Source organism: Coturnix japonica, chromosome 34 (genome assembly GCF_054131305.1).
Source record: "Coturnix japonica strain WE chromosome 34, WE-NBRP24, whole genome shotgun sequence".
Classification (NCBI taxonomy): Eukaryota; Metazoa; Chordata; class Aves; order Galliformes; family Phasianidae; genus Coturnix; species Coturnix japonica.
Genome location: NC_140696.1, coordinates 6,517,308 through 6,532,243, shown reverse-complemented (window position 1 = coordinate 6,532,243; position 14,936 = coordinate 6,517,308). Strand labels below are relative to the sequence as shown.

Here is a 14,936-nt window from a genome sequence, read left to right as displayed (position 1 = left end):
GTACAGTCTTAATTTAAGACCATAGGGGAGCACTAGTCAAAAATCAACAGATAAAATTAGATCCTTAGACCATTAACTGCTACACTACCACTGTTGCCATAGAACCGCAGGCTGTGTTGGATGGGACTCTGGGCAACCTGATCTCATGCCCAATTTAGTGGCTGGCAACCCTGCCTGCAGCAGTGGGTGATTTTTGAGGCCCCTTCCAACCTAAAACTTTTACAGTTCTGTCATCACACCAGCTCGGTACCAGCTTTATAAGCAGTGGAGCTGCTCAGCACAAGCACAGCACTCCACCTCAGCAGCAAAGACAAAACCCAGCCTGCCTCCCCACGGGCATGGAGGAACCTGAAGGCAGGAGCTTCCCACCACCTGAACGGGAGCACATGGATCCCTCCCATCTGACACCAGACAAGGCAGTGATGTGCTTGCTGTTTTTCCTGGGATTTAACTTCCATCCCCACCCCACTGAGCTGACACACACAGGAGAGGTGTCAATGAGACCTCTGTTGATAACACTGCATCTCTAACAACAGCCCCAGAGCCTGCTCCATCCACTCTTCTATTCTGTCTCAAGTGCCTCTGTCAGATGAAGAACAAAAGGCCCAATGTGGCTCATATGGGAAGATGCTTGCCCTAATCAATTGCGACTGTGTCTTTGTGGGCAGACACAAGTGACAGGGCTTGGGGTAAGGCAAGCTTTGCTATCACAGAGCTGCCAAGCCCTGGAGCACACAGCACTTTATTGGTGATGACAGCAGAGTCAGCAGTGCAAAACTTGCATGGGATCCTGCAGGGCGCATTGGAGAGCAGCTGCAGTTGATCCCAGTGGGTGACTTTCTAAGGAGCTCTTAACAAAACACAGCAGGATGCCCCAACCCCAAGCTGATGCTGGGGGTCCTGCACCTTGCCCAAACCTCTTGGGGTGAGGGATGAGAAGATGCTGGGTGCTTCTCCTGGGATAAAGGAGTTGGCTCTGCTTTGCCATAGAACTGAGACGGATTCACACACAGCCTGTGCTACTAAGTCACTCACAGGATCTCACCCCATAAATCCAGGCAATTCTGAGGCTGAAACAGCCTTGCTGGGCAGCTTCTGGGTGGCACAAATACGTCATCGCATCTCAGTGCCACTCTAATAGGACGTTTTCCTGGCAGGAAGCATTCACTGAACCCGCTTTGAACTACTGCAGGCAGCAGAAGTGGTGTTCAAGCAGAGATATTTGGAGCAGAACACAGCCAGCTCCTCTGAACAAGCCATTTGTCCCCACACAGCAGGGACTCCAGCCCAGAGCCCCAGCTGGTTGCTCTCCAGGCAGCAATATGGAGCCTGACAGCAACGAGCTTTGAATCAGACAGTCCCTGGAAGGATGCTCAGCCCGTGGGAGGGAAAGCACAGAACTCTCTGATGGAGGAGGGCACAGTGCTATTGATCTGTGCCCAAGTGACAGCAAAGCTTCCAGCCTCAGTAGATCCAAGGCTTTGATATTTAGGATACATTTTAAAGCCTAAATCCCATTTTGGGTTTAAATCCCTGCCTCCCATTTCCAGCTTTTTGGTGCTGGATTCCCCCACCTCCTGCCCCAGCACAGAGCTGCCGCAGCCTTCCTTCTTGCAAGAGCTGCAGATTCCCTCTGAGAAGCTATTAAGGAGCAGTCGAACAGAGCAACCTTTCATTGACAAGTCACTCGGCCCTTTAAACGATCTCCAAACAGTGTTTGCTTTTTATTGCTTTCTGCCGTTTAACAGGCTTGATTTCAAGTTACTTTGGCTTATGATAAACTCCAGATCTATGACGCTTCTATTCTCTCCCTCTTTGCTCTCCCTCCCCTGTTCCTTCTTTATGTTTTTATTAAAAAAAGATCCAGGAAAACAGATAGCAGATTAAAAGGGAAACAAATTGAAATGGGTCAAATGTATCTTGCTTAGATGACAGCCACCCCATTAGATACTTTTAAACAGGACAAATGCTCTGTTCAGCAGCACAAGTGGGCTTTTACATTTATTCTAAATTACAAACCAAATGATTGCAGCCTCAAATGGAAGCAGTGGCTAATTGCACTAATATCTCACTAATTCCAGCACCAAGGAATGGAGGAAAACTAACGATTTTCACCATTTTACCAATTACTCAATTGAGACCAAGGCACATTATGCAAACCCTGGGTTGAGCTTCCTCTCCATTTTGTGATCTATGACAAGGACTGGAATTCCAATTATTAATAATGGAGGAGCTATAATTATTCTAAGGATGGGGACGAGATAATTATAAGCCATAAAAACAGCTTTCATATTCATACACGACTCTCTCCCTGTGCCTGGGCAGAACCGAAACCTCTCTGCAGGCTGGAGATAGGGGAGCTGAGGACCAAAAACCGCCTCCAAGACACAGCAGGAGGTGGCTGTATGGTGGGATAGGCTGTCACAGTGAAGGGGAATATACAGAAGGACCCCAGAGTCACCAACAACTCCAAAAAGGGACCTCCAGCAGCTGGTGGGTGCTGGGAACAGGTGGCGAAGGCACAGAATGACACCGAGTGCTCCATCGTTCCGTTAGTAGCTTTATGAATGACAGCCAAAAAGTGCCATAATTACTGCAGCGATGCTTGCTAATGACTTGTGTTAGATCCGGAGAGAAGTCAAAGGAAGGAGGGATGAAGGAAAACAGCAGGAGTGAGAGGTGAATACCTGCCCTTGGCCACCCCAAAGGAGAAAGCTGGATGGGCAGGGATGGGATGGTGGGCAGCAGAGAGGGGTCCTGCAGCACAGCCCCTACTTCTGAGCTCAGAGACTGCCAGCTTTGGGAAGCCGATAGAATGGGAAGGAAAGAGGGAACAGAAAACCAGTCTCAGTTCTTAGGTTGGTCAGAGTTGCTTGTTCTTGGGGACTACAGCAGTGCAACCTTTCTGCAGCCCAATACAGCAGAACCTCTGCCTTATGGCCACGTGCTTTGTGATCCCCAGGGTGCAGCCCTGCTGACCCACCACCATAGCTGGGGTGAAATCCAGCCCCATGTGCATGTTCCTGCCAATTCCGTATCTGTTTCTGAATGCTAACAAACAGTCAGCAGCAGCTGATTGAGTGGGTTATTAGCAGAATGAAGACAGATGGTGGAGGATTAACTCTAAAGTGTCTCTATTGCAAGGCCGTCACCGCAGTCAGCTCTTCCTCTATCTGCAACTGTCACCAGCTCCATTTCGACCCACAGCTCAGCAAGGTATCTGTCAATCACAGCAAAGGGACAGGCACATGGCAGCCACAGCGGAGCGTCCCCTTCCTCTGTGTGCCCCAAATCACACCCAAACCCTGTTCGCTTTCCTGCTGCACACTTCACAGCAGTGTTACACACCTTGTCCAGACCAGATCTTCAGGATGCAGGTTGATACGTGGCAGTATGAAGTGCTAAGTTAACAGCTGGACTTAATGACAGAGGTCTTCTCCAGCCTTAATGATTCTATGCTAAGTGTTAACTCGCACTAGCAGAGGTGAGTTCTTGGACATTTATTTTTGCTTCTTTCCAGGGTCAGCAGCAGTACAGCACGGTGCAGCTGCCATGAGCTCAAAGTCCTCTCCTTCTCTACCTCTGAAGCTCACTCTGTACTTGACTCCATTAAGTGACAGTAAGGTTCTAATGAACCCTGTAATTATCCATTTCCACTACCAGGAAGACCCCACACCTCATAATTATCCCATTGCCCCACTGCCTACTTCTGCTTTCAGCTCTTCCAGCTACCCTGCCATTACAAATAGGGTTGTTCATTAGCATAACAATGCAATAAAGGAGAAAAAGCTCTCATTTGGCAAAGACACCAAGGGGAAGCTGTCTCGCTCCTTATCCCTCCTAAGGAATGGCTCAGGAGCTGCTTGCAGGGGCTGCCCCAGGATGGCTGCACACCTGACACCCCTCTGCTCCCATCAACATTCAGCCCGTCCCATACAGCCTGGATTGCAGGAGGCTTCAGGTCTGCATCTGTCATCCAGAGTGGAAACAAGTCCAGGGCAGTCTTTGTAGCCATGGAAATCCCCTGACTGTGTTCTTTTGGGAAGATTGTACCTTTAAACGTCACAGCCCTGCAGCCCGCAGGGGCCTGAAACTCATCGCTTTGTTCCCTTCCCCGCACAAAGGTTTTACTTTGCGCCTTTCATCTGGCTTTGTTCTCTCCCCCCAAAAGCCAAAGGGGTTCGCTCTGCAGGACTCCCAGTCTGCCTGGCTGGAGCAGTCCCACAGGGTGCATTGGGATGCCCACATGTGACACCTACGAGCATCCCTGGGAAGCTTGAGGGACCCAAAACCATCAAGAGATTGAACCTTCCCATGGCACCCAAGGGGCAGAGCCATGCAGTTAAAAAATATTCTAATCCATGTTTAAAAAGCACGGGATAATTAACAAACATGAGGTGAAAAACTTGTGAAGTGCTTTCCCCGTGTTATTATCTCGGTCTCAGGGCTCCTGGGGAACCAAGGGAACCTTTGATCTCATGGCTGGTATTCAAACCATAAGCTTGCCTCCACTGGAGCTTCACCCCCTGCAAGCTAATGCACCCTTTCTCGTGCAGACAAGGCTTCCTGCAGTCAGCTGCTGGGCTGCTCCCTGTCCTGCTCCAAGGAACAAATGCACAGCATGGCACATCAGCACTCCTCTGTCCAAAGCATTTCCTATCTACCACCAAAACGAGAGCTGGAAACAGCTCAGCCCTGTTTGGGTTGAGCAAACCCCCAAAGCCATCACCACGATGCACCTTCCCCTGGAAGGGACATCCCCTAAACCCCCACGTTCAGCAGAGATGGGGCTAAACCAGGGGCTGCTTCAAAGAAAGCAGCCAAGCAACGATGCTACCAGCAGCAGGGATGCCAATCCTTCCAAGCATAAATAGTTTTTGTTTAGTTATTATGCTTCATAATTATTTATGGTGTTTCTATGGATTAATCAATGCTCATAAAGTACCTGGGGGGATGACCAGAATATAAAACAGGGAAACTTTTTAGAGACATCTCTGCCACAGCGCAGGGGTTTGACAAGCAGAACAATGATGCTTTAGAGAAGGCACAGCAGCACTGATCCCAGGTGAGAGATTTGCCCAAGCAAACACCATCAGCTTTGGAACACAGCAAGGCTAAGCCTGACTCCCAGTGGCTTCTATAACCAGGCTGCTAATTAGAAGGACATTCATCCACCGAGGTTGTCCACACAAGCCCTAGGATGATGTAGTTTAATGCATTAGGGTGATGATAAGTTGAGCACCTCTCCAGTAGGGCTGGATGCACCAGTTGAAGGGTGGAATGAAAACCAGAATACAAAGACCAGGTGCTGAAAGAGCTTCTTGCATGACAAATCCAAGGGAGTAGACAATGAATGAGGGACGAATGAAGGTATCAGCCTCCTGTTCTCCTCTGACTGCTTCTCCCCAATCTGTGTCCATTAAGATGCTTTAAGAAACAAAAGGGAACTAAGGGACAAGTAAGACCTTCACACATTCCCGGCAATAACGAACCTCTGTGATGAGACCATTAAGAAGGAAGGATGAAGAGAAGGTGGGGAAGCCGCTCACCTTCAGTCATCCTGCGGTACTTCTCCTTGTACATGAACCCCAGCACTAGGCAGCATCCTCTTCCTGGGAGCCCCAGTTCTGCAAGAGAAGAGAGAGCGGTGTTAGAAGGCTGGGGGCAGGAGTGGGTGCATGGGGAGCAGTGCAGCAACCGGGACTTGGTCCTCAAAAGGGAAGATCAGCCAAGGCTTGAGGGCTGGAAACACACAGGTGGCCCAACAAGCAGAAGCGCCCTGGGCTGAGGATGCCTAAGCCTTTGATGCCTTGATTCCTTAATGGGGCTTTCTGGTAACCAAGAGAGAAAGATGTGAGTGTGGCTCTTCCAGAAGCAGGCTGTGTTTGCCCACATGCATCTCGGTGGCGGACAGCTCCCATTCTTCAAACAAATTGTGTCGCAGAGTAGGAAATCAAGGTAGCGCATCCCCACTGCTGCCCCAGAACAGTCCTTGGGGGCTGCTGCGCTCTGCAGGGCCTCGCTGATCAAAGTCCCTTTGATGTTTGCTTAATGCAGCCTCCATAGAGCCCTGTTCTGTGAGGATGGAGCGTGAGGGATCTCCACAGGAGGGGAAGGCGGTGGGGCAGTGGGATGGGAGCAGCGAGGCAGTGCTGTGTGAAGCTGTGTGCTGATTTCAGGTCCCTGGAGATGGACTGCAGGTCTGGGCTGAGTCTGCTGGAGCAGGAAAGGTCACTCAGTGCCGCAGGATGTGCAGGAGGACAACTTGAGGCATAGAGCTCTGAGAGCACTGCTCCTCCCCAGTGCTGATGGGGCACTCAGGCAGGAGGGGCAGCATCCTCCTCACTACCTGGGGCAGAACCAGAGCCAAAATGCAGAGAACAGAGATGCCTTGTGACACCAGGTCATGAGCAGGACAAGATAAAGAGAATTCCCTAACAGAACCAGGCTCCATCTCACAAGAAGCAACAGCTCCTGATCCTAATGCTCCCATCAGAGCAGATGTCAATCTGCAGAAGGAAGAAAGACTGTGTGCAATCCCACTGAAGCCAATGCTCATACAGATTGATGTCTCTTGAGATGATTAAAGACAGCTGAAATTTAATTGCACCTTAAATCCATATTGCCACTTAAAGTAGTAATCCAGAGGGTATCCCCAGGCAGCCTCTCAGGGATGCTGGAGGTACCCACGGCTCTCTCACTGGCCATAAAAAGTGGGGGGGAAACAACTCAGATGAGGATGCTCAAAGATCAGACACTTTCAGGCAGGTAATGCCAACATCTACATTCTCAGCAGCTTCTTGACTCAGTCACACCCATCAGCACCAGGCAGACAGCAGCCATCTCCTACCTGAAGCAGTGATGGAATCCAGCCCTCTGCACAGCTGCAAATACACCCAGAAAGGCATCAATTGCAAAGCATTAGAGTTCAACATTCCCAGTTGGTCTGGCTGAAAGGCATTCAGCACAGGTTGTGCTGCAATAAGAGCCCAGGGGCTGGGGATCCCATAGAGCCAGCCACCCCACACACATGAGCTGTGAGCTGCTGACAGACTCCCCAGCCTCCCTCTGCTAACAGAGCCAGCAACACACTTATATCTTTATTGATAGGAAAGACAAATAGCATCGATTCCTATTGAGCCTTCAACGAGCACTGAGGTATCGAGGCATAATTAAAACAACACAATTAGATTAGTGTCACGCAAGGCAGCACAGTTCACAGCGGAGCTGATCCAGCCAGCATCACTATCTTGCTTATTCAGGCGTACATCATGCACATAGACACGTGTGGGGCTCTTCTGGTCACAGAGACCTGGAATGACAGAGGCTGCCATAAAGTTCTACAAGAGCCAATGCAGAAGGGAATGGAGCTGAGACAGAGACAGTAATACACGAAGCTTAAGAGAAGGAAAGAAGGGTACTACAGTGGAATGAAGTGATCTTCAAGGTCCCTTCCAAGCCATTCTGAGTGTACAGTTCCAGTCTTGTATAAACTCAAAGCACCCAGAACTCAGCAGTCCAGCTCTCACCTTCCAATTGCACAGAGATAAACATTCCCAAGAAAGAATCTGTGCTTTAGAGGTGATGGCAATGGGTTACTGCCAAAGGTGATGGCAGTGCTGCCCAAGGAACCCAGAGCACAACTTCACCCTGCAGGAGGGATGGAAGCTCCAGTGAGATCTGAGCTCTTCCCCACATGGAGCTGGAATGGGTGTCGATCGTCCGAGTGCCTCCCTAAGGGGTGCTATAATTAATGCTTATAAAAGACTTTGATATCCCATGATGAAAGGAGCTATACAAGAGCGCCACATTATAATAATTCATACCATAAATTTGTGAGAACATGCAAAAATCTTTATAGCTAAAGGCACCTTTAAATACCTGACAGTGCCTTTAAAAGGTAAAACACTTTGAGGTGACGCTGATGCCTAAGGATGCCTCACCACTTCATGGCTTTTAGCAGCTGCCTAAAACATTAATAGCGAAGCAGATACCCCAGCATTTTAAATGTTTTGGCTTAGGGGCCTGCTGAGATACCATGGAAAAACATATATTTTAACCCATCCATCTCCTGAAACAAAATCCATCCACTTCCATGCAACAACTATTAGTTTTTTTCCAGCACAGTAGATTGAGTTACAGTGGAGCTTTGTCAACCTGGCTACTTTGGAAAGGTGTGAGCTCAAATGTCTCATGTAGACAACACGTGGCAGAAACACATTTTGACTGGCTAATAGAAGTACTCCCATTGACTCATCCCATAACCTACAGAAGAGCCACTTGGACAAAGGAAAAGCAACCCCAAAGCATCAGGGGGAGCGAGTTTGCTCTCCCAGAGCAATTCTCCCACCCTCAAGTCAGAGAGGGAACCAAGTTTCAGATCATTAAGGGCTAAACCTGCAAAGGAGCAATGAAGGTTTGTAAACACAATCATAATGCCTACTATTGTATGGCTGTATCTCCCACCAGGAATGATAATAAATGTTTAATAGCCCAATAATACCTGTTCAATAATTTTTCAGTTCATCCTGTCTAATCTCAAGTTTATTAAAGAACGATAAACTTTATAATCACTGTAAAGTCATAATTGCAATTCCATTGCTTATTTAATATTGAGGTAATTATATTATAACTAAGTTATATTTTCCCATACATATTAAATATCAATTAGCTGCTTTAAACTATTGATTTGTATTTAATTAACTATGCTATTATATACCAATTAAGCTCTTATAAGAGAAGCAGAAGCAGCTGGTCTCTTAAATTAAATCTTAAAAATATTGTATCGAAATAAATATCACATTTCCCTTTTCTGGTGCTTTTCCTCCTGCAGAGGTTATGATTTGCTATCAGCAAATATTTTCCCAACAGCATCTCAGAGTTATAAATCTCCTTCTGGTCTTTTGAAAAGGAAGAAGATGGGAATGGGCAACCTCTATGGAGATACCCCAACATGGCGGCTGGGAAAGGCAAAGGGCTGCAGAACTATGAGGCCAAGAAGATGGTTGGATGGGAGCTGCCAAAGGAATGCAAACGTTTGCAAAGGAAGAAGGTCCATGTCTTCCTGCTGGGTCTTAGCTCAGCCACTGGCATTCCAGCTTCCTCCCTTCATCCACAAACACAGCTCAGCAATCCCAACCACTGCTTCATTTTGACAGAGAACAAACGGATCCTCCAGCACACAATTGGGCTGCTCTGCCATTAAGGCTGCAAAGCCTTCCGAGATGAACAAGCTGTATGAATGCAAGTTGTTATTAAATCTGTGCCTGGTTAATTTATAAAAACATATTAAAGAAAAACCAAAGAGGCTTCCCAGATGAGAAAATGGGCACATTACTGTTTGAAATATGAATGAAGTAAAGATCAGTGTTAAATGCTGTAGCAATATTGTATTTTATTCTACAGTGCTCTGCAGAAAAGTTGCATTTATAAACCCATTTATTGTGTTATGTACTTGCAAACCACCTTGTCATCCATTTATTGCACAAATAAAATCTTAAAAGCGGAGGATTAGTTGAGTGTGTCCCTGTGGGACCACAATCTGACTTCAGAAGAATCCATCAATGAAGGAAAACAGATGGAGCAGAGGTGTTTGCCAGCTCATTGCTCTGAGATGGAAAATGCAACTGTGCAGGAGGGTCGTTCTGTAGCAGGTTAGAGCTGCCCCAAAGGCTACCAGCAACACCAGGACTTAAGGAGCCACGTGGTAAGGAGGGCTCCTCAAACACCAGCTCTGCTCCCATCCCAGCCCAATGAAAGCTGCTTCCCAGCAGGGAATGGCAGGGAGAAATAAAGGACTCTGAAGGAGCTGCTACAGCAAAATGCAATTTACCCCAGAGTAAGAGAGCGCTCAGCACCTGAAGTTCCTTGCATAAACAGGAACACATTTGCTCCAGTCAAATCCTCTTCAATGCCTCGCTATGACAAGGTCTTGTGGCAGCAATTCCACACTGTAACTAAGCCTGGCACGCTGGAAAAACACTGAATTTCCCCTTGTCAAAGTTGTAACATTCGCAGGCATTTGTATTAGTCAAAAGAAACAAACAAAAGGTTACATAGAAACAGAGCGTTCCCTTTACCAGCAACATCAGACCGATTCACGTTTGTACCAAGGCAGCCAGGCTGCCCAGTCCCCACATTTGCCAAGGCCAGGAAACCTGCAGAACGCAGAACCAGCCCTACTGGAGCACCCCATAACACCACTGCAGAGCTCGGCAATGGGAGCACTTTGTGATGAGCCCCAAAGTCCCCACGTGGCTCTGACAGATTGTGGACACACTGGAGCAAAAAATGATAAAAATAAAACCACAGCGCTGTAAAGGTCACATCCATTGCAGTGCTCTGGATCAGCAGCTCCTCCACTTGGAAAGCAGCCGAGCCATTCACTTCAGGAGTGTGGGCAAAGAACAAGTGCTGGAAACACCCAGCAAGCACAGACAACCACTGCCTGACCTCAGAGCCCTGCAGCCCCCAGATCTTCCTACTGAGCCCATTGCCTCCCCTCTCCAACACAACACAGTGACCTGGAGCATGCACAAGAAGGGCCCTTAAAGCCCCTCCAAAGGCACAGAAAGCACTGAGTGCAGTTGTGCTCTCATTCGAAGCCACAACAACAGAGACAGGGACCCCTGCAGTCCGTCTATTACTGGGAAATCATGCTCCAGCCTCGCAAATGCCATTACTCCCGTGTATCCTATAATTAAATTGTATTTGCCGGTTACCTCACAGCACGCCTGCAATTCTTGTGCATCCAAGGCTTTTTTCAGCTTCCTTTTTATTCTCCCCTCCTTGCCAAGCCTCAGCAATTTCAGCAAACTTGTGAGGCGAGGAAGTAGGTGGGGAGCTCACAGTGCAGCATCCCTGTGCCAAACCATCCCTTCCTGGGCCGTGGCTCTCTCCCTCATCCCACCACATCCCACTGTTCACAGCAGGTTTTATATACAGATGATCCCCTCCTGATTTATTTAAGCCCCTGGGTGGTTTAAATAGCAGAGTAAGCTCCATGGGGAACCTCACTGCTGGAGGCGGGGCCCAATTGGTGCAGGTAAGTAACATGGCTGCAGGAGCAGCAGATGGAGGGATGGGTCCCAGCCAGAGGTGCAGGTCTTCACTGTAGCCTGTTTATTTTTCCCCTTTGCTGGAACTTGCTCAAAGAGTGCATGGTGCTAAGATGGACAGGGCAGCAGGAAAACAGGTCCCTGCCTGCTGGCAAAAACAAGACCCCAATTAAGGGGCATGGGAGGAAGCTATGGGACTGAAGGGGTTTGCTAATCAGTGTGCTCCATCCTCTCCTACTCTGATTGGGGCACTGAGCTCCTCCGCACGCTGGCAGAGACCTTTGGCCACATTTGGCCACAGGAGCAAGGAAAACAAGAGGGCAAATGTCAGGCTGTGGGAGGCTGATTGCTTTTCTGACCACACTCCTTCAGACCCCAGCGGCAGCAGATTCAGCCCCACCACAAGGAACAAATGCAACACCAGACTAACAGCTCACAGAACATTAGAGGCTGCTTCTGTGCATACAGGCACAGTTACTGAAGGCAAGAGGCAGGAAGGTGAATCACAGGACATGGACAGTGGAGGAACCTTGCACTCTGCTCATGCCCTCATGCACACAGAGCAGTGGGAGCCCCATACACCATAATTCCCCCACTCTCAACCATTACATACAGAACCCCCCACAGGCCTGGAACACTCCTGGGGCTGTGACCCCACCACCCCCATGCAGTCTGTGCCACTGCAGCACTGCTCTTTCAGAGAATAAGTGTTTCTTAATATCCAATCTATGAACAAGTCTTATCTGAACTGAGCCCTGATGCCTTGGGCACATCCCCACTGCTATACACCCCCCATCTGCTGCCAAGCACCATAACTTACTGCAGGCAGTTGGCCATCCCCTGCTGGGTGCCGTTTCCCAGCATTGGCCATAACGTGTATATATGTGAAAAGGTTCTCCTGGTGTCAGTGTGCTGCTCCCGAACGCGCAGTCTCTCCATCCCATTAAAAGTAATGGGGTGAGATTGTCCAGCCCATTACTTTCAATGGCTTTGTTTCAGCCAGACAACCTAAAGCTCCCGTATCCTCAAAATAGCAAGCAGAGCAGCTCCAAAACTCTCTGCTTCATTATCACATCATGGATGCCAGCTTGCCAGTGTTTAATTGGACAGACAGCCAAGCCTGCTCTTCGCTTTGTTAATTGCTGCAGGAGAGACAAAAGTACGCCTTGCTGACAATTATTTCCTTGCTCAGCAGTTCTTCGTTTTAAGGGGATGACTTTAAAGGTGTGAAGTTTTACAAGAATACCTGAATTTCTTTGAAAACAACAAGAGAGGAAAAACAAATGCAAACACAGCCACGGGAGAGGCACTTTGTGGAACAGTTATGTGCTCCAATATTCAGCTGGTCTCGTGCTGCTGTAAGGAAGTACATCTGCAGGAAGAGCTGGCTGGGGAGAAGCACAGCTTGTGCAAAAAGCCAAGTGCAAACCGTATATTTAAGATGCATCACGGGAGCTGTAGTTTGAGCACTTCTGAACTGTACGTCCAACAACACGCTGAGGGCAGAGACTGGGCACAAATCAAAGCGCTCTGCTTCCAAGGCAGCTTGAAATTGCAACACGCTCAAAAAGCCTCATGGCAAAGCACCACAGGAGCCAGAGAAATCCCACCTGTGACCCTGTTCCTGACCTCTCCTTCTGCTTTGGCTTCATTAAAGCCTGGCAGAACCCAACACCTTGTGCCTGTGATCCACTGAGTAACTACATCCACAGCCATCAAAACACCAACAGTCACCTCAATACAGGCAGAAAGCAAGAAGTGAGGAGAGCTGAACATTCCCATCACTGTTACACACCATAATCTTGCTGGGGTGACACTTCAAGCCAAGGGATGGAAGTTCTGAGCACAGTGTGGGGTTTTTCTCACCCCTGCCCATAAGAAAAGGAGGGGCACAGAACATCACGGCCACAGCAGCTCCTGCTGGACACAGCACAGTGCCCCACTGCAGTGCTGTGTCTATCTGCTGCTGCTCAGACACAAACACGTCGATGCTCACAGCCCTGTCCAATCCAGGGCAGATGGTAATAAATTTTTCAGTGGCTGGAGCAGAGAGCAGTAACTGTGTGATTAGCATCTTTTTCTCCACTGCACATTTCATCTGTAAACTAAGATTAAATACCTGGTGGAAAAAAAAATAAATAAAGCAAGCCACAGAAAAAAGGGGAACCTTAATATGTTTTCACTGCAGAGTTCACACGAGTGAGCAAACAGCTCAACTCCGAGGTCAGCAGCAGCTTGTAGGGAGCGCGCTCCACACATGGCAATTCAAGAAATCTCATTTTCAAAGGGATGCTCTTCTTGTCAGCGTGGCTGCACCTGGAAATTGTCCTGACCCAGGCAGCCAGGGCTGCAGTGCCCGCAGAGGGAGCAAGGCAGGGAACCGCTCCATTACCTGCCTCAGCTTGAGCTCTCAACTCATTTAGACCAAACAAAACCTATTCCAGCTGCCAGTCAAGCCTCAAGAACTTCACTTTCCTTCAAGCTCGGCCCAAGATAAAACAAGGGAATGAGTTTCCTGTACTGCATGGGAGATTAAGCACAGTGCCAGCTGTGGAGAACAGGATGGATGTATCAGCAACTAGCAGAACAATGTCCTCCATTGCTGCAACACAGGGACCAGTGCCTCTAAGGGACCTTGGATAGCAGGAGTCACAAAGCAAATTTTGGCCTTTATTTGTAGCATTACATGGCATTTATAGCCAGAAGGTTGTTGTTAGTTCCACCTAAACCAACTGCTATAGGTCTTCCCCTCCACAAAGCTGCTTCATGTACCTTCCCCAATACCCTGAGTGCACACACAGCTGCCTTCATGAGGATACCAGGCACTACTGGTGGGTTCGGCCACGTATTATCTCCTCTGCGTTTGTTGTGTGTAGCAGGGATTGGCACTGATCTGAATGTGTTCATTTCACACAGCAGACACCCAGCAGAGGAGATCTGCCGGCGCCCTCGCGGGACCTCAGGGAAATGAAATGATGCTTCATCCCAAAGCCACCACTGTGAGTGAGATGGGGAAAGAAAGAAGAGATATAAAATAAAACAAGGACAAAGTAGAGAGATCAAAGGCAGCGTGTGTGCATGGAACAGAATCATAGCAAGAGTGACAGCGCCGGGATCCAGCAGCATTGCGACGGGAACATTAAACAGCGCTCTGATCTCCAGTCCGAGGTGCTCCTTGCAGGAGAGGAGGTTTGGGTGGGGGAAGAAACTTTTCCTTGAAAGCCATTGGCACAGCAATGCAAAGTTCCTTCCCGTTTTATCTCTGGCACAGAAGAGCAGAACAGACACTTTTCATCCTTTGCAGTTGAAACGAAAAGGAAAATAAAGACGACTTTTATCCCAGATCCATTTATCTAAAGAAATAAATTCCGCTCCTTTTTCCAGCTCTCCACCTGGAACGTGCTGACTGGCTGCAGGCAGGAGCGGAGCAATCAACATCATTTGCTAATTCATTTCATACTAGTTTTTTTGAAGCCTAAATTGTAAGTTAAAACAAATCCGGGTATCTGAGTGCTCTGTGCCAACGTTTTGTTCAACAGATATCAAAGTCAGGTGGAAATCTGACATGAAATTATTCATTGCACAATCTTAAAGCAGCCACCACCCCCAAGAGCCAAGCAGTAAGAGAGGGAAACGTCTCTGTGTCACAAGTAAACCTCCAAGACAAACACCATCCCTCCCAGCCCTGCCCCAGAGGCTTCATCTCTGTTCTCCATCCCTGCTAGATGCTCCTATTCCAAACAGGAAGGAACAGCAGCACTGCTCAGCTTCCAAATGAAGGCAGCGATCCCATATTTCAGCATGCACTGGGCATCCTGAAGCAGCTGCCACATTCCAGCTCAGGACTTCTGCAACTCAGCAAAAAACAGAGCCCAGAAA

General features: G+C 48.4%; 1 protein-coding gene across 7 annotated transcripts in view; it reads right to left on the bottom strand.

Annotated features, from left to right (window-relative positions):
• The window catches only part of KIRREL3 (kirre like nephrin family adhesion molecule 3), a 211,781-nt gene that overhangs the window by 51,656 nt on the left and 145,189 nt on the right, over positions 1-14,936 (bottom strand). For 5 of the 7 annotated variants that reach the window (XM_085526158.1, XM_085526156.1, XM_032449137.2 and 2 more), the window contains exon 2: positions 5,550-5,627. The exons of the other annotated variants lie outside the window; for them this stretch is intronic. In XM_085526158.1, coding sequence (XP_085382284.1) covers positions 5,550-5,583 — 34 coding nt within the window. In that variant the 5' untranslated portion in view covers positions 5,584-5,627. The remainder of the gene's footprint in view (positions 1-5,549; positions 5,628-14,936) is intronic. 7 annotated transcript variants of the gene reach the window in all.